Source organism: Marmota monax, unplaced genomic scaffold, assembly GCF_021218885.2.
Source record: "Marmota monax isolate L192 unplaced genomic scaffold, Marmota_monax_Labrador192_F-V1.1 WCK01_AAM20220418_F8-fsc00243, whole genome shotgun sequence".
Taxonomy (NCBI): domain Eukaryota; kingdom Metazoa; phylum Chordata; class Mammalia; order Rodentia; family Sciuridae; genus Marmota; species Marmota monax.
The window spans coordinates 1,623,413-1,650,900 of NW_026694604.1; the positions used below are offsets into that span (position 1 = coordinate 1,623,413).

General features: G+C 42.6%; 1 protein-coding gene across 5 annotated transcripts; it reads left to right on the forward strand.

Annotated features, from left to right (window-relative positions):
* The first annotated feature begins 7,165 nt into the window (after window positions 1–7,165).
* Window positions 7,166–27,419, forward strand: Ctc1 (CST telomere replication complex component 1). 5 transcript variants are annotated; one of them, XR_009224693.1, is made up of 23 exons: window positions 7,166–7,526; window positions 8,841–9,004; window positions 12,064–12,301; window positions 12,436–12,647; window positions 13,003–13,159; window positions 17,006–17,284; window positions 17,388–17,516; window positions 18,080–18,312; window positions 18,425–18,602; window positions 18,698–18,898; window positions 20,038–20,164; window positions 20,916–21,030; window positions 21,387–21,705; window positions 21,786–21,875; window positions 22,115–22,299; window positions 24,340–24,428; window positions 24,522–24,696; window positions 25,009–25,086; window positions 25,888–26,032; window positions 26,124–26,188; window positions 26,493–26,554; window positions 26,659–26,785; window positions 26,927–26,948. XR_009224693.1 is itself a non-coding variant. In XM_046422180.2 (23 exons), exons 1-23 carry the CDS (start codon window positions 7,494–7,496, stop codon window positions 27,061–27,063), a joined length of 3,642 nt encoding a protein of 1,213 aa, XP_046278136.1. In that variant the 5' UTR covers window positions 7,168–7,493; the 3' UTR covers window positions 27,064–27,419. The 5 variants fall into 5 exon arrangements, 3 of the variants coding, with proteins under 3 accessions (XP_046278136.1, XP_046278138.1, XP_046278137.1); XM_046422180.2 differs by having other exon boundaries at window positions 7,168–7,526; window positions 26,389–26,554; window positions 26,927–27,419; XM_046422181.2 differs by having other exon boundaries at window positions 7,169–7,526; window positions 24,340–24,392; window positions 26,389–26,554; window positions 26,927–27,419.
* Window positions 27,420–27,488: the final 69 nt, after the last annotated feature.

A 27,488-nucleotide genomic window follows, 5' to 3' on the forward strand; every position in this document is an offset into this window, starting at 1 on the left:
AAATCCTCCTTGAATTGACATTTGTAAAAACACATTCAGTTCCGTGTCCTCGACTCTGTTAGTCTTTTTTTTGTTGTTGATGTTGGTCTTGTGCAAATGACAAATATTTTGAACGCAGGAGACGGAATGAGAAGCTTTTTCTGCGTCCAGGATTCAGTTTCCCTCCCCCTTACCCTTTGACTTTCTTGGGATGAAAGTATGTATATAGTATGTGTGTATTTTGAATAAGAGAGGCTGAGGCAAGAGGAACTTCATAGCCAACCTCAGCAATTTAGTGAGGCCCTAGGCAACTCAGCAAGACCCTGTCTCTAAATAAAATAATAAAATATAAAATATGGCTGGGGATGTGGCTCAGTTATTAAGCGCCCCTGAGTTCAATCCCCAGAACTGGGAAAAAAAGAAATGATATATGGATGTGGAAGCTGAGGCTTGTTACAATGGCTTGTTGCATAGTTTTGTAATAGAAATGCTTAACACTTTCTACCTTTGAACAGTTTTTTTTTTGTATGTTTTTAAAACCTTAGAAAGCATGAATATACGTTTCTATTAAAACCTATCATCTGGGCACGGTGGTCGCTCACCTGTAATCCCAGCGGCTCCCAAGCCTCAGCAAAAGCGAGGCACTAAGAACTAAGTGATACCCTATCTCTAAATGAAATACAAAATAGGGCTGGGAATGTGACTTAGTGGTCAAGTGCCCCTGATACCCACCCCCCAAAAAATGACCTATCAGAAGCTGGGTGCAGTGGCACACACCTATAATCCCAGCAGCTAGGGAGACTGAGGCAGGAGGATCTAGAGTTCAAAGCCAGGGCTGGGGATGTGGCTCAAGCAGTAGCGAGCTCTCCTGGCATGCGTGCAGCCCGGGTTCGATCCTCAGCACCACATACAAATAAAGATGTTGTGTCCGCTGTTCAAAGCCAGCCTCTGCAATTTAGGGACACCCTACCTCTAAAAATCAAAAAGGGGTCAGGGACTGGGGATGTGGTTGAGTGCAGGGGGTTTCAATTCAATTTCCAATACCAAAAAAAAAAAAAAAAAAAAAAAACCCAACTATCAGAAAACAGGAACCAGCAATGTATGGTGGCTGCTACTGAGTAGAAAGTTGATACAAGTTGATACCCCTTCTAGGCTTGAGAAGATAAAGGGAGGAAATAATGTTAACAGGAGCTGGAGGCACCCCACCATCACAAGTACAGTGTTAAAAGAAAATAATTACTGGATTCTCTCTTCCTTCTCTCTCATCTCCATGTAAATTTTGTTTTGTTTTGTTTCCTTTTTTCTTTGTTCCTATTCCTGTGCAAATTGTCTTTGTCTCTTGTTAGCCAAACTTACCCTATAAATAGCCTAGTTTCAGCTGGGCTTGTTGGCCTAGAACTGTAATCCCAGGGGCTAGGTAGGCTGAGAGAAAAAGATCACAAGTTCAAAGCCAACCTCAGCCATTTATGTATGTATTTATGTGTGTGTGTATGTATGTATGTGGATTGAGGGATACCAGCAATTGAACTCAGGGTCACTCAACCACTGAGCCCCAGCCCTATTTTGTATTTTATTTAGAGACAGGGTCTTAACTGAGTTGTTTAGTGCCTCACACTTGCTGAGGTTGTTTACCGGTGACAGTCCTTGCTTCCTGAATGCTGAAGTATAACACCAGAGAAGCACGCTAAGGCAAGTGTAGAGTGGAAAGTGGAAGGCTTTATTAAAGGACAGCAGAAAAGACTTCTCCCCGAGGAAGAAGGGGACCCGAAAGGCTAAATCCGTGGAAGGGGGAGGTCTTCCCTTTTAGTCTTCCCACATTCAAATCTTTTGTTTCTCTTTATCCTGCAGTGTTAGAATGCAGGTGGGAAGGCTAAAAGGTGGGAGATAGGTGGACTGAAAGAGTAATCTGGGCAGGAAGGGCCTGGGGTGGTTTGATTAACACTTCCCTGTTTGCTGGGAGCTGTTTCTTTAACAGTTCCTTAGGAAGGGTTCTGGTCTTGGGGACATTAACATTTCAATTTCCCCAAGTGCTGCTCTGGTTTCCTGGACTCCATTCTCGATAATGGCCTCCATTTTATTTATCTTTCTCTATATTAGAATCGATTTACCTAACTACACTAACTACCTATCTTTAAATCTGGCTTCAATATCATGTGTCTATCAATATCTCTCTTTAATCTTCTTTTATTTATTTAGTTATTTTGGAACCAGGGATTGAACCCACAGGTGCTTCACCACTGAGCTATGTCCCCAGCCCTTTTTATTTTTTATTTTGAGACAGAGTCTCACTAATTTGCTTAGGGCTTTGCTAATTTGCTGAGACAGGCTTTGAATTTGTGATTCTCCTGTTTCAGCCTCTTGAGCTGCTGGGATAACGGGTGTGCACCATACCTGGCTATATGACAAGCTATTTCTTGTTTTGTTGTTTTTTGTTTGTTTGTTTTTGACTGGGGATTGAAACCAGGGGTGCTTAACTACTGAGCCACATCCCTAGCCCTTTTTTATATTTTATTCAGAGAGAGGGTCTCACTGATGTGCTTAGGGCTTCACTAAATTGCTGAAGCTGGCTTTGAACTTGTGATAAACCTGACTCAGCCTCCTGAGCTGCTGGGATTATAGGCCTGAGCCAGCATGCCCCACCCCACTTTAAGCTTCTTTTAATCAGTATAAAAATATATTCTGTAAACTAGCAAAGTACATAGACACTAATTAACTGGATTTACAGTACTCTAAGATTAACTGGACTTTTTAAGAATTCAGATCTGGAAGAAAATAGATGTGGGTGTGAAGGTGAGGTCAGTCATGGAGTTTTTAGATTTCAAGCTCTAGTTCCTCTTGCCTTCCCTATTTATCTTTTTACCTATCCTGATTTCTTCCATCCTACCTCCCTCCCATGGCCTTGAAAACTGATGCACTTTTTAAATCCTAATTTTCTGGTATGACTGTTAACCTTATAAAATTCATAACTATCCTGGTGCAGTGGGGTGTATCTGTAATCCTAGTGGCTCAGGAGGCTGCGGCACAAGGATCATGAGTTCAAAGTCAGCCTCAGCAATTTAGTGAGGCACTAGGCAACTCAGTGAGACCTTGTCTCTAAATAAAATATTAAAAAGGGCTAGAGATGTGGCTCAGTGGTTAAGTGCCCCTGGGTTCAATCCCTCATACCAAAAAAGAGAGGGAGAGAGAGACTGAGAACTAGCTTGGCTGTCTTATTTGTCCCTTAATTCTAAGAGGCCTTGTTTTTCATGGGAGTCCTTGACTATCATTAGAGCACCCTGGGTTCTTCCCCTAGCACTGCAAAAAAATAAATTTTAACTATGGGGTGGTGGTGGATTCAATACAGCTTTCTGCAACCACTGTAGCCCAAATTCAGCTCTTTCTTCTATAAGCCATCAAAAATAAATCCCAGGGGCTAGGTTTGTGGCTCAGTGGTAAAGTGGTAAAGTGCTCGCCTAGCATACATGATCCTCACCACCACATAAAAATTAAATAAAGATATTGTGTCCACCTACAACTAAAAAATAAAAATAAAAAAAAGTAAATCCTAGGCCAGGTGTGGTGGTGCACACCTGTGACCCCAGATACTTGGGATCTAAGCTGAGGCAATAGTCTTAAGTTCAAGGCCATCCTGGACAACTTAGTGAAACTGAAAGGATAAAAGAAACTGAAGTTAAAATGTAAAGGACCAGGTATTGTAAAGTTTCTGAACTGCACTCAGAACCTGAAATTCCTGTGGCAGTTAAGACAATTCCCAGAACTGCCCATTAGATATGTGTCGAAATCCCCCCTGACCACTTAGTTGCTTAACAACCTGGACCCTGTGCAGCTCGGCACATAGGCACCTCAGGGCCCAAACCAATCAGTTTAAATGTATCCCCCTCCTTAGGACTGACCTATCACTTTCACCCGACCTGTTACTGCCAATGAATGTGCTAATCATGTCTGAGAGTTGTTGTTTGATTTTCCTGCACCTCATGATGATTTGCTCTGATGTATGCAAAGCCCCCGCCCTCCCCAAAAAGTGTACTTAAGCACTGCTTAACCCCTGCTCTGGGCTCTTGGCCGCTCTCCTTTCTTGAGTGAGCACGGAGCCCCAGCGCGCTGGATTTTCAATAAACCCCCTTTTGCTGTTGCATGAGTCGGTCTCTTGGTGGTCTCTTCCTCCGTTGTTCGCCGGTCCCTTACAAAACCTCGACTCAAAGTAAAAATTAGAAAGGACTAGGGATGGGGCAGGAGTTGTAGCTCAGTGGTAGAGCACTTGCCTAGCATATGGGCTTGATTCTCAGCACACATATAAATAAAATAAAGGTCCATCAACAACAACAAAAAAAAATTTTAAAACATTATTTAAAGAAAAAACAAAAAAGAAAAAAACTAGGGATGTAGTTGAATGCTACAGTACCTACTATATGAGGCCCAGGGCCACTAGAGGAAAAAACAAAAGGTAAATCCCAAGATATGAGGCACATCCTTGTATTTATAATAAATAGAGGAGAGTCTGTCAGAGTTGAGAAAATACTGAAAGCGAAAAGATTAGGTTAGGGGCCTTGGCTAGGTCCAATAAATGCTTTAATAAAAAGGTCAGTGGATAGTGGCATGGGAGAGTTTCAGTTTCAGCTTCTAGCGGATTGATTGATTGATTGATTCATTCATTCATTCTTCTGCTTCTTCCTCCTCTTCTTCTGGTTGAAAGCTAAGTAGCATATGTCTAATGTAATATGGAAAATAATAAATAATTATAAAACAAATATTCATTTGATGTCCAGTAAGGTTTTGTTTTTATTTTATATTTATTTATTTATTTGTTTATTATTTATTTATTTTTTGAGATGAGGTCTCACTGTGTGGCCTATGCTGGCCCTGAACTCCTCTCCTCTAGCAATCCTTCCAGCCTTGGCCTCCCAGTAGCTGGGCCTACAGGCACATGCCACTGCACTTGACTCCCAAAATTTATTATATAAAGAACTTGTCATCACAGTGCATATCTAGTGCATCAAATATAGAATAGAGAGAAGATCTGCACCAAAAGTGAAGTTAAGGAGCTGGGGCTGTAGCTCAGTACCGAAGCACTTGCCTCATATACATGTAGGCCCTGGCTTAGAGTCCCAGCATTGCAAAACAAAAATAAAGTTGAACTGGTTGTGGTGGTGCATGACCATAGTTAAAAAAAAATTTTTTTCTTTTAAATAAGTCGAGTCAGTCTTAGTGGTGCTTGCCTGTAATGCCAGTGACTGGGAAGGTTAAGTATCACAAGTTTGAAGCCAGCCTCAGCAACTCAGCAAGACCTGTCTCACGATAAAAATAAATGGCAAACAAGTTGAATGAGGAGATAGAATTAGTTGGTTTTGTAGAATTAGTTTTTTTTTTTTTTTTGGCACCAGGGATTCAACCCAGGAACACTTAACCAGAGTCCTAGTCCTTTCTTACATTTTATTTAGAGATAGTCTATGCTAAATTGCTGAGGCCGGCTTTGAACTTGTAATCTTCCTGCCTCAGTCTCCAGAGCTCACCACTGCACCTGTCAAATTGAAGGCTTTTTATTCTCCCATTAAAAAAACCAGAGCATTCTTGTTATCTAAAATGTTTATACTATTTTATAATTGAGGCTTGTTCTCATTCTGAAAATGATTTGAAGCAGGCTTATGCTTACTGCAGCCTTAAATGCCTCTGTCAGGTAGCTGTTTAATCTCTACTCCTCCCCTCCAGCCTCATTGACTTCCTTCATTTCTTCCCACCACAGGGTCTTTGTCCTTGTTCCCTCAGTTTGTTCTCCCTGACCCCCAACATTCATATCCTTCATCTCCTTCAAATCTTCAAGTTTTTTTTCAGTACTGGGAATTGATTCCAGGGGTGCTCTACCATTGAGTTACATCCCCAACCCCACTTTTGTTAGTACTGAGGATTGAATGTACCCATACTTAATCACTGTGACACAGCCTCAGCCCTTTTTATTTATTTATTTTTTGAGACAGGGTCTTACAAAGTTGCTTGGGGCCTCCTTAAATTGCTGAGGCTGGCTTTGAACTTATGATCCTCCTGCCTCAGCCTCCCAAGCCTCTGGGATTACAAGTGTACACCCCTATGCTCGGCCTCCAAACTCTTTTATTTATAAATAATAAATAAAATAAAAAATGTCGGGCACATAGCCAGAACAGGGCCGAGCCACCACCCAACAATGGCGACCATGCCTAGGGCTTTAGGCTCTAGGCTTCCGGGTTCTTCTTCCTGTCTAAGAGAAGGGGCCTGCCAAAAGAGCCCAGGAGCCCAATAGAAAACTGACAACAGGTGCACCAACCATAACCACACACACTTCCCGTGGGGGACGTTTCAGTCCCTAAAACCCACACTGCTGCTGCTGCAGACGCTTTTGCCTCTAGTGTAGCCTACGCTGAATAAACTGATCTCTGGACGACCTGGTGTGCTCCTTCACTGAGTGGTTGGGGTCTTCGAGGGTCTTTCAAATAATAAAATAAAAACAATTTTTATTTTATTTTTTGGTCCTGGGAATCGAATCCAGGAAGGCTTCACCACTGAGTTATAGCCCCAATCATTTTTATTTTTAAATCTGAGACAGGGCCTTGCTAAGTTGCTGAGGGTCTCTATCAAATATGGATACTAACCTTCAACTTTCCATCCTCATGCCTCAGCCTCCCCAGTCACTGGGATTTCAGGCATCACCATGCTCAGCCCTTTTTATTTGAGACAATAATTCCAGGGTTTTGCTGAGCCTGGCTTTGAACTTGCAATCCTCCCACTTGAGCTTCCCAAGTAGCTAGTATTACAGGTGTGGACCACTGCACCGGCTTCACTCAACGCTTTACTTTTTTTTTTTTTTTTTTAGTCTTTTCAGTAAGACTTTCATTATGCAAATGAAACACATCACCCCCTGCATTTTCTACTTTTCTTTTCATAAACTTATTATTAACATTTTACATATTTTGCCTCTGTGCTCTCGACGGTCTACAAAGCTGTCCACTGATTGGCGGGTACACTGAATTGGAAGATCAGGAAGTTTTCATTAATCCACAATTTTTCGTCAATTGTTTTTTTTTAAAGCAACAAGTACTATTCCTGACACCAGAATACAAAGATAGAACAAAGTTCTTGACTTCTGGGAGCTCACAATCGAGTGGGGGAAGAGTTAAATTCTATGTGAGTTAAGGCCATGACACAAGTATGGACCACGTGATCTAATTGCATTAATGAGGAAGCTCTTCTCCGGCAAGATCAGGAAGACTCAAAGATGCTTAGGAATTATCAATCATGTGGGCGGTGTCTGAGCTTCTGAGCTCTCCCACAACATCCCACGTGGAGGTCTAAAAAACGCCAGACAGGAAATCACGGTAGTACTGAGACGGCGAACTTGGGGAGCCCAGGCAGAGGAACTAAGAAAGATACTGAGGACGTGAAGTGGGAGGAGCCAGGACGCGCTCAGATGACGTCATTAAGAGGCCTCCGGTGGTCTCCTGCGCCCCGCGTTCGCGCGTTTTTCAGGGGCGGAGCTTTGGCGCATCATGGCGGCTGGCCAGGCTCAGGCTCCTAGCTCCGTGAGTGCTGCTTTCTGGTCCCCCTGCCCCTTTTTTCTTGATCTAGATTTTATTTCCTCTCATGTTGCTTCCATTTTGTCTCTCTGCCCTCTCTACATTGCTGGTCGTGGTCGGGGGGTGGGGGACTGTCAGGCAGTTTGCTCCTACTTCTCTCACTGGTTCTGCAAATATTTTTAGGTTATTGGTGCGGCGCCCGCTGTGAACCTTTAGCGCGTCCCCATCCACTCTCTAGTGGCAAATCAGGAGCAGGTTAATGGGGGAGCTATGGGGATGTGGATTTCTGAAGGAGACCCCTGACGCAGCTGTACAGGAAAAGGAAGAAAAGCTTCAGTCTAGCAGTGTGTGTAGGAGTAGTTAGCAAAGCAAGACAGCACTGCAGACGTTACAAGGCGGACGGAAGTAAATACTTGTTGAACAGCAAGAGAGAGAGTAGGTGTCTTTAGAAAAAATAAGTTCAGCTGGGAATGGGCTTTGGAAGGATCCATGTCTTGCTGAACAGCACTTTTTACTGGGAGTTGTTTGGCGGATTTGGAGCAGAAGAGTAGGTGAGATTTGGGTTTTACTTTGCTTAAGTTGCAGTGTGGAGAGTTGGAAAGCTATGGTTGAAATGTACTGAAAAAGGATGGTGGCCCCAAGGATGGCAGCAGTGTTGAAGGTTCCAGAGGTGAAGACAGGATAAAAAAGATAATAAAGAGAATCTAAAGGACTGATCTTGTTTAGGGAAAGGAAAGACTTAAGGAGCACATTCTGGTTTCGGATAAAACAACATTTTTTGTTAGTTCTGTATGCTAAATTAGTGAACAGAGCATTAAAGAGTGCTAGAAGAGCTAGGCTAAGTGATGCATGTCTGTAATCCCAAGGACTGGGAAGACTGAGGCAGGAGGATCCCAAGTTTGAGGCCAGCATATTTTTTGTGTGTATTTAGCTTTTAGTAACTCAAATCCACACAACAGGAAAAAGAAATGATTAAAAATTATATTCTGCTTATGTCTTTTTTTGTGTATTGTCCACTATCAGGAGGCATATTTTTATGTATTATAGGATAGTATGTCCTTTCCTTTTGTTTTTGTTTTTGTTTTTTTCTTCAGTGCTAGGGATAGAATACCTAGGGCCTTGCACAGACTAGACAAGTGCTCTACCAGGGAACTACATTCTTGCCCTGAACTAAGACTTAAGGCTTCAAGTTCTAACTTTACTTTTGATCTTCATTTCTTATGCCCTCTGGATTTTTTCCCCCTATTCCTTTATTACCCAAAGATTCCTTGGGGCCAGAATAGTCATTAAAATGTTATAATCAGATTTACTTTTCCTCAGGAGCAAGCCTGGCTTGAAGCTGCCCAGACCTTCATCCAAGAGAGCCTTTGTCCAACTGGCAAGGGACCTAATGTCCAGTTCACTCAGTCAGTGATTGACTGTGTGAAGACTGTTTGGTTGTCCCAGGGGAAGAACCAAGGTTTTACACTGCCCCTCAGCTACAGGTATGAAAGTGGAGGTTGGCAGGAAGAATGAATTTGGGATTAAAAAGGAATTACCTATAGTTATAAAGAGGGGACGTGAGAAGAGTGAGTGGAGAACACAGTGGTCTACATACAACCTCTTCTATAGAACTTTCCTATTCTCCATCTAACATTCCTTTTCCTAAAATTCTCCTAAATTGGCTTAAGTCAAGTTTATGGAAAAGGAGAGGAAGAAAGAAGAAGTGGGAAAATTAGAAAATTTGGAAAAAGAGCTCTCAAAGTGGGGAGAGAAGCTGGTATTCTTTTCATTTTGTGTATTTGGAAACTTAGATACAAAGAAATGTTGACTTTATGAAATATGGATTATTGTTTTTAAGACCTGAAGTTAGGTCTTCTGAGCTTTTTTAAAAATTAATTTGGGTTTTCTACTACACTACCATTTCATAAACTGTACTAGGCAATGTTAATAAAATACCACAAGAAAAGAATTTCATGGCCAAATAAATTGAGAGGTTCTGAATATAATAACATTCTCTGGGAGAGTCACAGGGCTTATTAATATATCCAGGGCTCTGAAAAATTCTGCAGAAAGAAACTTTTTTACCTCCTCATAGAAATGACCATTATCTTGGAGACAGGTTCTGTTATCCACATCTATAATCCTAGCTATTTGTGAGGCTGAGTCAGGAGGATCACATGTTTGAGGTCAGCCTTGACAACTTAGCAAGGATATCTTGACAACAATTGTCAGCCTTGACAACAAGCAATTATATCTCAAAACAAATACAACAACAAAAACAAACCCCTTGGGGCTAGGGTTGTGGCTCAGCTATAGATGGCTCGCCTAGCACATGCGAGGCCCTAGGTCTGATCCTCAGCACCACACAAAAATAAATAAATAAAATAAAGGTATTATGTCCAACCACAACTGAAAAATAAATATTTAAAAAAAAACTGTCTTAAACATGAGGTATATTATTCCCATGAATATGTTTACATTTTTACTACACATACATCTATCCCTAAGTAGTCTATAGTAGAGTTTTGTGTATCTTTAGATTTTATAAAAAGTGGCACTGAACCTTACATTTTCTCTCTAATTTGCTTTTTGTGCTTAACAATATGCTTCTGAGATTTATCCATATTGATCCATGTAGATCTAATATTTATTTTTACTGTTCTATGATATTCTGTTGTGTAAATAGACATTTTACTGTCTATCATTTAAAAAAATTAAAAAAGTAAAAATATGTTTGACTTCATTTGTCATTTCCCAAATTTACCTGAGCATAGGATACTCTTTCCCTGGCATTCCCTTAAACTACCTGTGGCAGTATGGGACATTTCCCACAACCTGGCTATGTGTGTGTTGCTCAGTAAAGGAAAAGAAACTTTGGTGAGAAGATAGCTTAGTTATAATTTATTTTCTGAAACATAGTTTTAATAATTCTGTATAATTTTCTCATCCACGGAATTAAACCAATGATACTTAAAATGTTGGTCTGCTGGAACGTGAATCAACACACTGCTTCCTTTGTTGAGAAGGCATCTGTGTGTGTGTATGTGTGTGTGGTGCTGGGAATCCATAGAGGAAAGTCTTGCCTGTGAAAAGATTTAGCTGATAAAAAAAAAAAGTGCTAGAGACATTGTGTTTAGTCATATACTTATTACTCAAGGTTAACATTTTGCCATATTTGTGTTAGTTATTTTTTGTATGATATAAAAGATTTAGTGAAGTCCCTTAATAACCATCCTGATCCTGTTCTCCTATAATCCTTCTTTGAAAGTTACTACTGTTCGTGCCATCAATCTTTTTTTTTTTTTTTTTGGTAGGGGGGGTACCGGGATTGAACTCAGAGGCACTCAACCATGAGCCCCAGCCCTATTTTGTATTTTATTTAGAGATAGGGTCTCACTGAGTTACTTAATATCTAGCCTCAGTTTCCCAAGCTTCTGGGATTACAAGCATGTGCCATGCACCCAGCTACACCATTAGTAGTCATACCAGCTTGTACACATTACCAGGGAATAAATATGGGGGCACTTCACCACTGAGGTACATCTCCAACCCTCCTCATTTTTTTTTTTTTTTTTTAGGTACTGGGGATTGAACTCAGGGGCTCTTGACCCCGAGCCACATCCCCAGACCTGTTTTGTATTTTATTTAGAGACAGGGTCTCACTGAGATGCTTAGTGCCTCACCATTGCTGAGGTTGGCTTTGAACTTGTGATCTTCCTGTATCAGCCTCCCAAGCTGCTGGGATTACAGGTGTGCAGCACTGCATCTGGCCATCTCCAGCCCTTTATATTTTTTATTTTGAGATTTTTGAGACAGGATCTCACTAAGTTGCTTAGGTCCTTGCTAAATTGCTAAGACTGACCTTGAACTTGTGATCATTGTACCTCAACCTTCCAAGTTGCTAGGATTACAGGTATGTGTGTACCATTGCACCCAGCTTTTTTTTTTTTTTTTTTTTTTTTTTTTTGGTGCTAGGGATTGACCCCCAGGCTTTATACGTGCTAAGTACGTGCTATACCACTGAGCTATACCCCCATTGATAATTTAACTATTATTTGTATCATATCCAGTACGCACCATCTCAGCCTCAGCTTCCCAGCTGGTCTCTAGTACTGTGATATTCCATACTATGCAGGAAACTTGGCTGGGGCCATTGGAGTTCTTTATGGAGCTAAGAGCTGAGATGCTTTCAGGGGAGCTATTTGTGATATCTGTAAAGTATTCTCCACACACTCATTTCTTCAGGGCCCCCTCCCCCACTTTCCTACTTCATGTTCTCCCTGGCACCATATTGTTCAAAATATTCAGTGCAGACTTTCTTCTTGCATTCCCTGGATCTTTTCCAGTCACTGGACCCAGACCTCATACTTATTTTTTCTTAGAGCTTTCCCCCCTCCCAATGTCCTTTTCACTCAAGCAAATAAACATGAGTTTATTTGTTTATTATCATGTCTAGTCATATTCCCTTTCAGTCCTTCCTTTCTCTTGGGGATAAGTCAGGGTTGAGGGTATCCTAGACTTAAACTTGTTTTGCAAAACCTCTGCTTTCTTCACTCTCCAGCTTTGTCTCAGTACAGAACCTCAGGACCTATCAGCGTCTCCCATGCTGCAGCCATCTGTCCTGGAGCAGCATTGCATACCAGACATGGGCCCCAGAGGCTAGGCCAAATGGGGTCCCTCTTCCCCGGGAGCGACTGTTACTTGTAGGAACATTAACAGACCTATCAGAGGACTTGGAACAAGGATGCAGGAATGGAAGCCTCTACGTGAGAGATAACACTGGTAGCCTGGGCTGTGAGGTAAGCAGAAGGGGAAGGTCAGATACTTCAGATCCAAATTAGAATGGTGCCTAGGGAGCAAGGTAGCTAATATATAGAAGAGGTGGATTGGATACTAGGGTCCAGGTTAACCTGTGCTCTTGTTTTTTTCCTAGCTCATAGACCTGGACCTTTCTTGGTTGGGCCATCTCTTCCTGTTCCCCAGTTGGAGTTACCTCCCTCCTGCCAGGTGGAATTCCTCAAAGGAAGGGCACTTGGAGCTCTGGGAAGCTCCTGTACCAGTATTTCCTTTGACTATCAGTCCTGGCCCTCTCACACCCATCCCTGTCTTGTACCCACAGATTGCATCCTGCCTGCTCAGGCATAGGTAAGTCTTCCCCTGTAGAGAAAGAAAAAATATTGTAAAGCTTGGAGGGTGATGGTGATTCATTGAAGAGAGGGAAATAATAGTTTTGATAATCATATAAATGGAATGTTCCTAATCAAGGGAACAGTGGAGGCTTAAAATATTAAGACTTAAAATATTAAGAGGCTTAAAATATTAAGTAGGAGGATTCTTTGAAGGCAAGCAGAATTTGAAGGATTTAGAATAATACTTTGGGCTTTGGCCGTTTTACCTTTTACCAGATTGTTCCTTACAATGAGGGAAGACATTTGTATAAAGGGAAAAAGAAAAGTTGGAGAGGACGGACCTTCATTCTTTCCTTTCTCTTCCTTCTTAGAAGCAAGCTCAGAGGTGAGAAGCAAAATCTGGCCGGGAAGCTGATTCGATTGAGTGCTGTGGTGAAAAGTAAAAAGAAAGCATACTTTATCCTCTCTCTTGGTGAATTATCCCCAACTGTTAGCCAAGCCATCAACCATGTGTCCATTATCGTCCAGGTGAGGATTAGGATCCATTCAGGGGCCTTTCAGTATGGAAGGTGTTCTAATAGAAATCACATTGTAGCAGGAACCAGAAAGGAAAGGAGGACAGCCGGGGAGACTTGTTTTCTGGAACAGTACCATAGAAGGAAGATTCTAGATAGTGTTGTTGTCTGTAAGCAGGTAGGGAATAGATTTTGCTGCTGTGCAGTTCATTTGAGTAGGTGGCCTTTTCATTGTATTTGACATTTTTAAAAATTACCAGGGGCTGTTATTATATTTCCACAGTAGAGTATAGGTAACTATACTCTAACATTCCTAGCATGTGTAAGGCCCTGGGTCCATTTCCATACTGAGGAAAAAAAAAAAAATTCCCATGAAAAACCCAAAAAATTACCAAAATCACTTATTTTTCTCCTGCTTTAGGATGACCAAACAAAATTCAGTGCTGGGAATCAAACCCAGGGGTTGGTGCATATGAGGCAAACACTTTACTACTGAGCTATACCCCTTAGCTCCTGAAGCAATAGTTTTTGGGGAGGGTTGGAGGGGTACTGGAGATTGAACTCGGGGACTTTACCACTGAGCTACATCCCCAGCCCTTTATATTTTGAGACAGGGTCTCGCTAAGTTGCTTAGGACCTTGCTGAGTTGCTGAGGCTGGCCTTGAACTTGTGACCCTCCTATGTCAGCCTCCTGAGGTGCTGGGATGACAGATGTGTGCTATCATGCCCAGCAAGCAATAAGTTTTAAGTAAGGTCTAGCAGTACTTCGAGATGTGATGTCCAGGGTCTGATTGGTGATCTTCAGCTGGGTTTTAGTTTTTTTGTTTTGTTTTGTTTTGTTTTTGGTACAAGGGATTGAACTCAGGGGTACTCTACCACTGAGCCTATTTTGTATTTTATTTAGAGACAGGGCTCACTGAGTTGCTTAGTGTCTTGCCATTGCTGAGGCTGGCTTTGAACTCATGATCTTCCTGCCTCAGCCTCCCAAACTGCTAGGATTACTTACAGGCTGGTGTCACCCCGCCACCCTGCCCAGCTTTTTTTTTTTAATGTTTATTTTTTTATTTTTTTAGTTTTTGGCGGACACAACATCTTTGTTTGTTTGTGGTGCTGAGGATCGAACCTGGGCCGCTCGCATGCCAAGCCAGTGCGCTACCACTTGAGCCACATCCCCAGCCCCGCTTTTTTTTTTTTTTTTTTAATATATGTATTTTTTTAGTTGTAGATGGACACAATACTTTTGTTTTATTTATTTGTCTTTATATGGTACTGAAGAACAAACCCAGTGCCTCACACATGTGAGATAAGCGCTCTAGCACTGAGCCACAACCCCAACCCCTCAGCTGGGTTTTGAGTAGAATGGAGTTCTGTGAAGTTTAGCAAGATGATTGTGAAGTTCAAGTGTAATGAGTGTGTTTTGAAGCCTCTGAGAATGGCAGCAGTGCTTTTCTGCCTATGGGAGGAGCATGCCCTAGAAGATCATTATATTCATGAGCAGTTTTATCCATAAGATTCCCTGAGGAAAAAGTTTTTTCAATTTCTTTAACAGTTGCCTTTCTCTAGTTCATATTATGCCCTGCATGGCATTTCTGGACTTTTTTCATCGTGGCGCTCCTGTTTTTTTTCCTCCTATAACCCCAAGAACATTCCCTTTTCTCACTTCACCTGTGTTTTCACTGCCCCCAAATTGTGCCTTGTACATTCAGAATTGTGAGCATTTTTTATTGTTGCCTCCTCGTTCAAGCGCTAGTCTCTTCCTTTTCCATTTATAAAAACCATGGGTAGACCATTCCATGTCTGAAATCCAAACTGCTCCAACATCGGATTATAAGTGGAATATTCCATACCTGACCTTATGTGATGGGTTGAAGTTAGAACACAGGTGCACTAAAAATATCAGATAAAACTACCTTCAGTCTATATGTATGAGGTATATGTACAACATAAGTGAATTTAAAGTTTAGACTTGGGTTCCATCCCCAAGACATTTTTTTTTTTTTTTAGAGAGAGGGAGAGAGAGAGAGAGAGAGAATTTTTAATATTTATTTTTTAGTTATTGGCAGACACAACATCTTTGTTTGTATGTGGTGCTGAGGATCGAACCCGGGCCGCACGCATGCCAGGCAAGCGTGCTACTGCTTGAGCCACATCCCCAGCCCCCCAAGACATTTTGTATATGAATATGCAGATATTGCAGAATCTTAAAAAAAAAATCCAAAATTTGAAACACTTATGGTCCCAGGTATTTCAGATAAGGGTTACTCAGCTATATTATTCTTCAGGGCCCAGTTTAATTTATCTTCATTCAATAGGCTTCCCTGGTCATTCAGTCCATCCTGATGATCTATCGCCCCCCTCACCCAGCCTTTTTTTCCCCTTAGGGTGTTAGGGGTTGAACCTAGAGTTACTTTACCACTGAGGTACATCCCCAGTCCTTTATTTTGATTTGTTTTGAGACAGGGTCTCACTAAGTTACCAGGCTGGCCTTGAACTTGCTTTCCTCCTGTCTCAGACTTCTGAGTAGCTGGGATTATAGGCCGTGCCACCACCATGCCTGGCTTTTCCAAATGCATATTGAAACCCTATCAAATGTGTTATTTTCTATACTTGATAATATACGGCTTTATTATTACTTTATTATTACTCTGTCTGTGTTTACCAGAGGTTTGAAATATGGTTGAGAAAAGGGAATTGTTTATTGTACTTTCCTAGACGTCTATCCTAATACTAGATATATATATATATATATATATATATATATATATATATATATATATATATATATACACACACCTAACACATATTGTTAACATAAATGAAATATTATGAAGTGGAAGAGGGGAAATGCTAAGAAGGGTGTATGTTTATCAATAGAGTATTTATGTAACCTACTTTTATATATAATGCAGACATTAATGTATTGATAAAAATTAACATATTGATCTAATGGTTAAAAAAGGAATAGTTATTTCTAATTAAATTATGTGTATTCATTCTGAAGCAAATGTGAGGTGGAAACTATATTGAAAACAAACTATGTTTCCACATAGAGAAACACTGTGGAGGGCTGGGGTTGTGGCTCAGTGGTAGAGCACTTGCCTAGCCTGTGTAAGACACTGGGTTTGATTCTCAGCACTGCATATAAATAAGTGAATAAAATAAAAGTTGATCAACATCTAAAAATTTAAAAAAAAAAGAAAAACACTGTGGATATGATTAAAACAAATACTAGTATATTATATTTATGATTAAAATATCATGATAGGCATTGACATAAATGATGTATTTTTCTTAAAAATGTTTTCTTTTATTCTTAATAAAGTACTGATAAAAACAAAGTATAATATATTATCAACTATGTGGTATTTACATTTCTGGAAAACTCAGTATGTAATAAAAATTAAAAACTTCCTTATAAACAAACAAACAAACAAATAAATAAATAAATAAAAGGGGCTGGGGATGCAGCTCAGTGTTAGGGTACCCCTGGGTTCAATTATTAGTACCTAAAACAAACAAAAAACATTATATGTTAATGTTAGCACACATATATTTAGGAAACCTGTTTTTGAAAAAATTTTTTTTTAAAAATAAGAGTATTTATGTATTCTAAAGGAAGTTTTAGGGATGATTTGTATCTTGTGGAAGGAATTAGGAAATATTTGGCCTCTCCTATGAGACAGGAGAGACCCTGAAAGTTCTGTGGCTTAAGATTTAATTGGTAAACAGGGAAAATTAAGAGAGAAGTCTCAAGAGAAACAGGTCTTTGAGGTTAAATTATAATAGGAAGGGACTGACAAAAGGATGGTGCTGTAGGGAGCATCTCATGTGCCATGTTGCCTACCTCTCTGTATGCCAGATCCCTGCCCAGCTGGTGTGGCACCGTGCTCTTTGGCCTGGTAAGGCCTATGTACTGACACAACTGCGAGTATCCAGGATCCCTGGTTACCATTACTGTGTTTGGATGACCAGTTCCTCCTCCCATCTGATGCTGCTGGAACCAGGACGTGTACAAGAGCTGGAGCTGGAAGGACCCTTCTTGGAGGTTGATTCCAAATCACTTCCCACATCCAGCAACTTCCAGGACAAGAAGGGACCAAAAGGTCTTATGCGGGATTCTAGACTCTTAAATTATACGGTAAGCCTGAGGAAGAGATAGATCCTACAGCTTGTGGGACAGGAAATGTGGTTATACAAGAGTAAGCAGATGGTGACCAACTGGACTTCTGGATTCTTTGCAGGGAATAGTCACTGGTGTGTTGAATGAGCCTGCTGGCCTCTATGAGCTGGATGGGCAGCTAGGGCTCTGCCTTGCATATCAGCAGTTCCGTGCCCTCAGGCGGGTGATGCGACCAGGGGTCCGCCTGGAGGTATGTGAGAGATCAGGGCTGATTGCAAAGAGACCCTCCCAGTAACTTTTCTTACCTTCATAGGCTAGTCTTTTTTTGCAGCTGGATGAGAAACTCTGTTGCAAGAACATACAAATAACAAGTATTTGAGGGAATACTTTTCTTAAAAAATGATTTGGACAAGAGCTTAGAAAGAAAAGGAGTAATCTTAAATTCTGGGAGGAGGGGTTGGGGTCAAAGCAGCTTCTTCACAGAAGGCCTTCTGATTAGGGGAAGAGATGGCTAAAGCACAAGTCTAGGACCAGGAGCCTAGGAAGAAGACAGAGCCACACCTATCCAGCCAGGGGTTACCTGGTCCTCAGAAAGAGCAAAGGCTTACTAAAGCACATGGGAGATGATGCTGACTTAGGGAAATGGGTTGTGATGGTAGGAGAGGTGTGAAGTCTGAAAGGAAATAGTAGCCAACATAGGGGAAGTCGTGTTCCTTTCTCCTGAAACCCAGGTAGCAGAGACTAGTTACCCTGCCTGGGGTCACTGAGTTCAGTCTTCATTTTTTGCTTTTTCACTTTTTCATTTTCTTGCAGCTCCAGGATGTTCACCTCCTCCAGTCGGTGGGTGGAGGGACAACAAGACCAGTGCTAGCATCCTGCCTCCGTGGAGCTATCCTGCTTCGGGGTTTTTCCTGTCAGAAGCCTGGAAGACAGTCGTCCCACCAAGCTCATGGGGCTTCCCTGTATGAGCAGTTGGTGTGGGAATGGCAGTTAGGTCTTCCCCTCTACCTGTGGGCTGTCAAGGCCCTGGAGGAGCTGGCCTGCAAGTGAGAACGATGAGGGTATGGGTTTGGGAGTAGGATACTTTCTCTGGAAGGGAAACAGGAACCTGGAACAGGGTCTTTGAGGGAAGTGACTGTGCTTCTTTCCCTGGTCAAGGCTATGTCCCCACTTGTTAAGACACAAGCAGTTCCTGCAGCATTCCTCTCCTGGAAACCCCAGTCTGGGATTACAACTCCTGGCTCCCACCCTGGATGCTCTAGCTCCGTCCAGCAGATCCATTCGGAATGCACATACAGAGATCCTTGAAGAGCCACATCACTGTCCCCTCCAGAAAGTATGAGGATGCAGGGAAAGGTGGGCGGCAGAACCAATGCACTGAAGGACCCCAGGGCACAGAGGACACAATTTGATTTCTCTTCTCCTTGACAGTATGCTCGGCTGCAGATTCCCTACTCTTTCCCAGCTCTGGACACTCTGGAAAAGGAAGGACAGTGTAGGGCTTGGGCCTCCTTTGACCCAAACATACTTCTGCCTCTCCCAGAGGCTGCCCACCTGTCCACATGCCAACTCAATAACCGCCTGGCTTGGTCCTGGTTCTGTCTGCTGCCTTCTGCCTTCCACCCAGCCAAGGTAAGAGGCTCTAAAGGCTTAAGAAACTACCTCTTTTTGCCATCCTTATTGCCCTGTCCTAGTCCAGGTCACTGTCACTTTTTGTCATTTAGACTATAGTCTTCTAGCTGCCCCATCTGTTCTTGGCCCCCACCAACTTATCTTCCCTGTGGCAATTCAAAAGAGTGAGGTAAGCCAGGCACTGTGGCACACACCTATAATCCAAGCAGCTCAGGAGGCTGAGGCAGGAGGATCAAGAGTTCAAAGCCAGCCCCAGCAACTTAGCAAGGCCTTAAGCAACTCAGTGATATCCTGTCTCAAAATAAAATATAAAAAAAGTGCTAGGGGGCTGGAGTTGTACTTAGTGGTATAGCACTTTCCCCGCATGTGTGAGGCACTGGGTTCGATTCTCAGCACCATGTATAAACAAATAAATAAAGGTCCATCAATAACTAATAAAATATCTTTTAAAAAATGCTGGGGATGTGGCTTCGTAGTTAAGTGCCCCTGGGTTTAATCCCTATGACCAAAAAAATATAAATAAATAGATAATAAATAAGGGCTAGGGATATGGCTTAGTGGTTGAGTGCCCCTACTTTCAACCCCTGGTACAAAAAAAAAGGAAGTGTGAGGTAAAAATGTAACTTAGAGCTGGGTATGATGACACATGGCTGAACAGTTGGGAGGTTCAGCAGGAGTATCACAGGTTTGAGGCCAGCCTGGTCAACATAATGAGATCCTGTCTCAAAATAAAAAGGAGCTATGGATAAAGCGCAGTGATGGGGCACTTGCCTAGCATGCATGAGGCTGTGGGTTCACTCCCTAGTACTAAAAAAAGAAGAAGAAATTTAACATGGACTATAGGATTATCTTGCTTAAATTCTTTTCTGGTTCTCCTAGTATTCATAAAGTAAAACCAAACTTGTCCCAAGAGGTCCTGCATGGTCTCTTAACTCTAACCCCTATTTATTGCTACTAAATGTGTGACTGCTTGTGGTATTTTTTCATGTCTTCTTTGAGTATAGATTCTTCGTGGTCGGAGACCATGTGCTTTTTGTTCATTTTATAGTGCTACCATTTAACACAGTGCCTGGCACATAGTGAATGTTCAATATTGGTTTAATTAAGTTTTTAATATGTTGGCCTTCCTCTTCCTGCAGGCTTTAGTTGGGGTTCTGGTGGCTTCATCTCATAAAGGTTGTCTGCAACTTCGGGACCGAAGTGGTTCCCTCTCCTGCCTGCTCCTGGCCAAGCACTCACAACCCCTCACTGACCCACAGCTTGTAGGTATGAAGCTCAGAGTTAAAAAGATGGTGGTATAGGGTAGAGGTTCTCATAATCAAGGGTGCCAGGAGGAAGCTTTTGCAGGAGTTTGCTAGAGATCTGAAGTAACATGACAATTAACAACTTTGATTAGAGGCCAGGCACAGTGGTACATGACTATAATCCCAGCCACTTGGGAGTCTGAGGTAAGAGGATTACAAGTTTGAAGACAGTCTGGGCAACTTGGTGAGACCATGTTTTGAAATAAAAAGGACTGTGAGTGTAGCTCAGTGGTAGAATGCCCCTGGGTTCCATCCCTACCAACCACAAAAACAAAAAAAAAAATAATAGTTTTGGGGTGAAGTTTGGGAGACTGATATGGCAAGTAGAAAAAAGGAGCCAGGGAACCCCTAGCCAGAACTACAATTCCCAACATTTATTTCTGCCTCCATGGCTCCTAGCACACACCAGAATTACAATTCTTGTTTATAATATTCTTAATTTGGAAAAATAATGGTTTTATTTGGCTTACTGGAAATACATACAGGGCAACCCTGGAGAAGAAAATTTGTTTGGCATTTTCAAGATTTGTGTAAAAGTACAATCAAAGTCTTTTCAACTGGAAGGCCAGGGACAGGATTGTACATGCAGATGGGATGGTTTCTCCCTGGAGGTATCACCCCTCTAGGGAGTTGGGGACTGGTGGTCACTTGTGGACCTTCACAAGTTAGGGGAGCAGTTCTCTTTTCTTGCAAAAATAGAGACTTTCTTCTAGGCTGCCTAATACGGACAGAGAAGTTCCAGTTGGTGGTAGAGAGGGTCGTCAGAAGCAACTTCCCTTCCTGGAAGGAGCTAGGCATGACTGGTTTCATCCAGAAACAACAGTCCAGGTGGGCTTCTTGGGTTAGTGACTGTCCTCTTAAGTCTGAGAGGAAGGAAGGGTCTGGTGCAGGTTGGGGAATATTGAGGCCGAAAACACCCAATGGCTGGGCATAATGGCACAGATCTGTAATTCCAAGACTTGGGAGGCAGAGGCAGGAAGATTGCAAGTTTCAGAACAGCCTCAGCAACTTAGTGAGGTCCTAAGCAACTTAGCAAAACTCTGACTCAAATTTTTAAAAAGGGTTGGGGGACAGTGGGAGTATAGCTCAGTGGTAAAGCACTCCTGGGGTCAATATTCAGTACCATTTCAAAAAAAGAGAAAAACATCCAATGCCTACATCACTATTTCTCTCTGTCCCAACAGAGTCTACGTCCAGTTCTTTCTGGAGGATGCCCTGATCCTTCCTGTGCCCAGATCCTTTCATCACTCCTTAGCACCTCCTCAGACAGAGTCTACCGGCATAGAGGGACCCCACATAGGACAGAGCCGACTATTCTTGCTGTCCCACAAAGAGGCCCTCATGAAGCGGAATTTTTGTGCCTCCTCAGGAGCCACCTCAGGGTTGCCCAAGCCCACCCTCAGTTTCCATGTATCAGGTTGTTGGCTTGGGGGCACCCAGAGGAAGGAGGGGACTGGATGGGGCCCGCCTGAACCCCTGACAGATGAGAGCAAGGATCAGAAGGTAAACTGGCCTCTAGGACTTAACTTTCCCTACCCTGAGCTCTAGGCTGGGACTCAGCACCCTGTTGTCCTTCCTCACAGGTTCTTCTCATCTTCCTTGGCTCTTCGGTCCGCTGGTTTGAGTTTTTGCACCCAGGGCAGGTTTACCGACTTGTGGCTCCTGGCCCTGCTGTGAGTGCCCTATTTCATCTTACCCTTCCCTAGAAAGTTGTGTTTGGGTTGGAGTTAAAAGGGTATACTAGTCCTTCCAGCTCTCCTAGAAGAAGGCTGGGTTTAGATGACCTAGAAGGCATCTCTATGTTGAGATCCTTTCCTTCGCCAGGCTCTAGAAAGAAAGCAACATTGGAAGCTTTTGTGAACCATCTCTTGCCCAGCACATACTCAGAGGCAGTCTTCCCATTTCCTGGCAGACACCAAAGTTGTTCGAGGTGGAAGGGTCATCCTGCACATCTCAGCGTCCTCTGGAGTTGGCTGGCTGTGTGTCCTGCCTCACCGTCCAGGATGAGTGGACCCTGGAGCTTGAGAGCTCTCCAGATGTTCTGGGAATACCCAAAGCATTGCCTGAATCCTCGCTGACCAACTTGCTTAGTGTCAAGTAAATGTCCACCAGCCCCTTCAGTTAATTTGACCATGCTCCATGTTTATTGGGTTTGGTAAATAGTCTGTTCTCTTTTTCAACCTAGAATTCCTGAGCTTAAGTGGTCCTCCTGCCTGACCCTCCTAAGTATCTGGGATTGCAGGTGTACCATCACACCCAACTAACATGTTTTGTTTCTTTTCTTTTTTGGTATCAGAAATTGAACTCAGCAGCACTTAACTACTTTTTATTTATTTATTTTGAGATAGTGCCGCAGTCCGGCTGCAGCAAAATAACCGGGGGGTGACGAACAACTTGTGTGCATTGATACAGCAGGAGTAGGAGCCGTTTATTGCAGGACAGGAGCAGTATTTATACATTCCACAGAGCTTATCTAATAAACTAGATACATCAGTCAACCAATAAGGAATCTCCACACTTAGTAGCTCGCTTTTGTTACTTCTCAAACCACTCCCTCTGGCATTTTGCCAGGCACCATCCAGACTTGTTTACAGACTCTAACAAGATAGGATCTTGCTAAGTTTCTTAGGGCCTTGCTAAATTGCTAAGGCTGGCTTTGAACTTGTGATCCTTTTGCCTCCCTAGCTGCTGGATTACAGGCATGTATCACCATGTGGGGCAACATGTTTCTTTAATGTGATTTATGTGGTAGAGGGGTAATGTCAGTGCAAGAGGGAAATTGTGTTTCATACTGAGTTTTTCCCCAAGTGCATCAGATTTGGAAATGATCACAAGCCAGGTATTCTTACACTTAAGGAAAAGCTTTAGCAATATGAAAAACCTCCAAAAGTATAAGGAAAAGTGCTGAAAATACAGAGAAGGACCTTCATTTAGTACAAGAAGTGGCCAGCTGACGGCTGCACGAAAAACAGTAATCCTGGTATAAGCTTTGTGGGGCAATTGCAAGTACAAATGAAAAAGCTGTGGAGAAATTTCTCCCTGTATTAAAAAAATCCCATTGGGTTGTCTGTAATTTTTGTGAAATTAATCTATTAGAAGTGAATGTTTAAAGACAGTAAAATGAACCAGATGTAACTTTCCTATGTTCATATACCACCTGTGAAACTCCACATCATGGAGATCCATAATTAGAATGGGATCCTGATTAGAATAAAGTACTTTATTATATATGTATAATGTCATATATGTCTAAAAACAACAACCACAAAACATCCCAAAAAACAAAAATAAGAAGTGAATGTTTTGAGCTGGGCATAGTGGCACATACCTATAACCTCCAATGGCTCAGGAGACTAAGGCAGGAGTCCCTAAGCAACTTGGCGAGACCCTGTCTCAAAAAATAAAAAGGGCTGGGGATGTGGCTCAATGGTTAAGTGCCCTTGTGTTCAGTCTTGTTCTATATGTTCTGTACCTCCTGCCCCCCAAAAAAAGAAGTGAATTTTTTGAGATGAGGATGAAGCTCAGTAGTAGAACATTTGCCTAACAAGCTCTGGGATCAATCCCTGGTACCACACCAAAAAAAGAATGTTTCCAAGGACCTATATTTTTAGGGAGGGGGCCTGAGCCCCAAGGCTCAAATGACAGACTGAGATTCTAGATGGAAATACAAGTGGTGATAGAAGGAAAAGTCTTTGGTAAAGCCTCTGCTTCCAAAGTTATGTCAGTTTCTTTCTTTTAATTAAAAAAAAATTTTTTTCCCATTACTGGGATTTGAACCCACGGGTCCTCTACTATTGAACTGTATCCCTAGTCTTTTTAAATTTTCATACAGGGTCTTGCTGAATTTCCCAGGCTGGCTTGGAACTTGTGATCCTCTTGCCTCAACTTCCTAAGTAACTGAGATTACAGGGGTGCGTCATCACAGAGTTGTACAGGATTTGAATGCACTGCCACAACCCTGTTTTTCCCACACATCTTGTTTTAGTGAAGAGTTTGGCAGAGCTCAAGATATTCTAGGGATATTATTTGTAATATTTCAGCTGATACTGTCACTCCTTTTTCTGTTCTTTGGACTGACCCTTTATGTCTTATATCGTCTTGTACCTCTGTTCCTAGCGTATTTCTTTTACCTTCCAGCCTCACTGATTCCTTGGTGTCTTTCTCAGCTACGATTTTGTCACGGATAATGTGTGAGTCACTTCAGCCCCTTTGTCACGCAAAGCCTGGTAATGACTGCTCCTTCAGGAGCAAAGTATGATAAAATGATGGGACCTTGTGCCCTGACCGATCCCACTAGCCACCCTCCCCTTCTTCTGTAGGGAACACTGAGGATGTAAGAAGGTGTGTGAAGCTAACTGTAACTATAGAGACTGTTGACTCCGAATTCCCCCCTCGCCTGGACATATATATCGAAGACCCACACTTGCCTCCCCCACTAGGACTTCTTCCAGGAGCTCGAGTCTACTTTTATCAACTGGAGAAAAGGGTTTCCAGGTGAAAATCTGTGTTGTGTGGTCACATCTCCTCTCCTACTTAGGTGCTTCTCTTGAACACTTAACCTCCACAAACTATGCATAAGGACAGCTTCTCTTTGCCATTTCTTTCAGTGTTAGTCTGTCGTAAATGCCCTCCACCTTCTTGAGATATTGCAGACCAGTCCTCCTCTTATTCCTCTTGCTTTGGTAGAGCTGGATCCAGGGTACATCCCTGGGAGTCGGGGAGTAGCCCACTTGTAAGTTGTGATCCATGAATCCCAGCTCCCATCCTATTCTGATTACTTTCTCCTCACCCTCACTATTCTTGCAGATCCCACAATGTTTATTGTTGCTTCCGGTCATCCACTTACATGCAGGTCCTGAGTTTTCCCCCGGAGACCACAGTCAGGTCAGTATCTAGGTCCTGACTCTTAAACTTCATGACCTCACACCCACATCCCACTCATGTCTCTGGCTCTGGAACTTCTGCCATTATCACAGTCTTCTCTCATTATAGTAGACTGTTGAGTCAGAAGGATTCCTTATATCCCAAATAAAGAATGCCCAATACCTGTCATTTTACCTAGAAAGATTTAACATTCTAGACTTTGGAAGAATTTTCAGTCTAAAATGTAAATATCTCTTTCTTGGCTAACATCTTATGTTCAAGACTAATAAATAATTGGTGACTGTTGGAGATGAGGAATCAAAATTGGGATGGGGGCCGTAAGGTTTCCAGGAGAACATGGAACCCACAACTATCTCCATCCCCATGGCTGCTAATTTCTGCCTGTTTCTTTTTTCTTTTTATCTCTCTCTCTTTTTCTTCCCCCTGGATTGAACTCAGGGTGCTATACAACTGAGCTATATCTCCATACCTTTTTATGTTTTATTATGTGACAGGGTCTTGCTTTAAGTCGCTCAAGTTTATCTTGAACTTTTGATCTTTCTGCCTCAGCTTCTATCTTGCTGGGATTAAAGGCACATACTACCATGTCTAGTTCCTTCTGCCTGTTTCTTTCTTTCTTTTTTTGAGAGAGAGAGAATTTTATTATATATTTTTTTAGTTTTCGGCGGATACAACATCTTTTTATGTGGTGCTGAGGATGGAACCCGGGCCGCACGCATGCCAGGCGAGCACGCTACAGCTTGAGCCACATCCCCAGCCCTCTGCCTGTTTCTTGATCCATCTCTTTCTCTGTTTCCATAGTGCTCCACTACCTCACATCTACCTGGCTGAACTTCGGCAGAGTAGCTGGGGCCCATTCCAGGCCACTGCCTCTTGCCATGTTGTTTCTGTTGTCAGCCTCCAGCTCCGGTGGGTGTGTGCTCATTGTACCAGTGTCTGCCCCCAGGTATGGATGGGAACAGGTTGAGCTGGGTGTGCAATGTCAGAGGGATGTGATGGGACAAAGAGGACTTTTCTAACCACTTTTTTCATCCCAGGGAAAGTGCCTTCGTCAGGGTCCCGCTTGCTTCACTCAGACGTCTATAAGCCAAGCCAGCATCAGGTGAGCATCTATCACACTGTTTTACTCCCTTGTTAAACAGCTTCATCTGAGTTAGCATAATTTCTAGCTCATGGGAATTGTTTAATAAATATTTTTAGAATGAATGAGGGTACACTGAGCTAAAGACTGGGAATGATGGGGAGGGAGATGTGTTGGATCCAGGAGATTGACCACTTGGGAGTTTTTTATTTCTCCCCCAGGCTTCTGGTAGAGGATGGGACTGCTGAAGCTATGGTTACCTGTACAGATTATCATGTGGCAGCAGCACTAGGGTTGTGTGCTAATGAGTGGTCCTCCCTCCTAGAGTTTGTCCGAAAGCCAGGGAGAGTAGTCTTGCAATTTATGGAACCTGGAGCCCAGCTAGAGGTGAGATGTGACTGGAAGGTAGGGGCTCAGATACCCAGCTTCCTGGGACTTTGGTAAAAGGTTGGGAGCTTGAGTTCTGACTAACCCGGAGTTTCCTTTTCTAGTCTTCAGCTAAGACTGAGGATCCTTTGACACTCTACCTCCACACACTTTGTACCAGCCCCTCTGTCCTCCGCCCCATTGTGCTTTCTTTTGAGCTTGAGAGGAAACCCTCTAATATTACTCCATTAGGTAAGGGTGGTGCAGATAAATGGGTCCCAGGGAGGAGGCATAAAGGGTCAATAGGGAATTTTTGGAGTTGGGGAGAAGAGTGGTGAGTGGATACTAAAAACCACATGTGTGGTGTTTGTTTTTCTTCTCTTCCAATCTCAGAACCTCCTCGGCTACAGCGGTTCCAATGTGGAGAGCCTCTCCTGACTCGGGTGAATCCCAGGCTCCGACTGGCCTGTCTTTCTATCCAGGAGTCAGAGTACCCCATCTCCTTGGGGGCCTTTGCTTCCTCTTGTTAACCTGAACTACAAGAATCATCAGAAAATTCTTCCTTAGGGAAGGATTCAGGCCTTTTTCCTCCTGGAGTGGTTGTGGCCACTCCCCACATCCTTGGATTCACCAGCTGCTACCCCACTGTAATTTCTTTTATTCTGGTGCCAGCCTGTCTCAGGAACATTGTGGGAACAGCAAATCCTGCGCTGTTGATATTTCCTTTGCTTGGGAGTCAAGGCATCTGCACTCACAGGTGGACCTAAGCATTTTGATCTTCCTTTGTGGCAGGAACTAGAGGAACAAAAAAGGCTTGCTCCTTGTGAGGATGTTGTGATAGGTCCTTTGACCTGCAATAAAGCACTCTGGGGACATTTCTCATTTAGGTTCATCTCTACAGTCTCAACCTCTCTGACTCCCTGGTGGCTAGCGCCTTTGTTCATCATTTCAACCC

Coding starts and splice junctions, on each gene's coding strand:
- Ctc1 (XM_046422180.2), top strand. CDS start 7,494: ATGGCGGCTGGCCAGGCTCAGGCTCCTAGCTCC. Junction 7,527..8,840: donor AGGCTCAGGCTCCTAGCTCC/GTGAGTGCTGCT, acceptor ACTTTTCCTCAG/GAGCAAGCCTGGCTTGAAGC. Junction 18,603..18,697: donor ATCACTGTCCCCTCCAGAAA/GTATGAGGATGC, acceptor TCTCCTTGACAG/TATGCTCGGCTGCAGATTCC.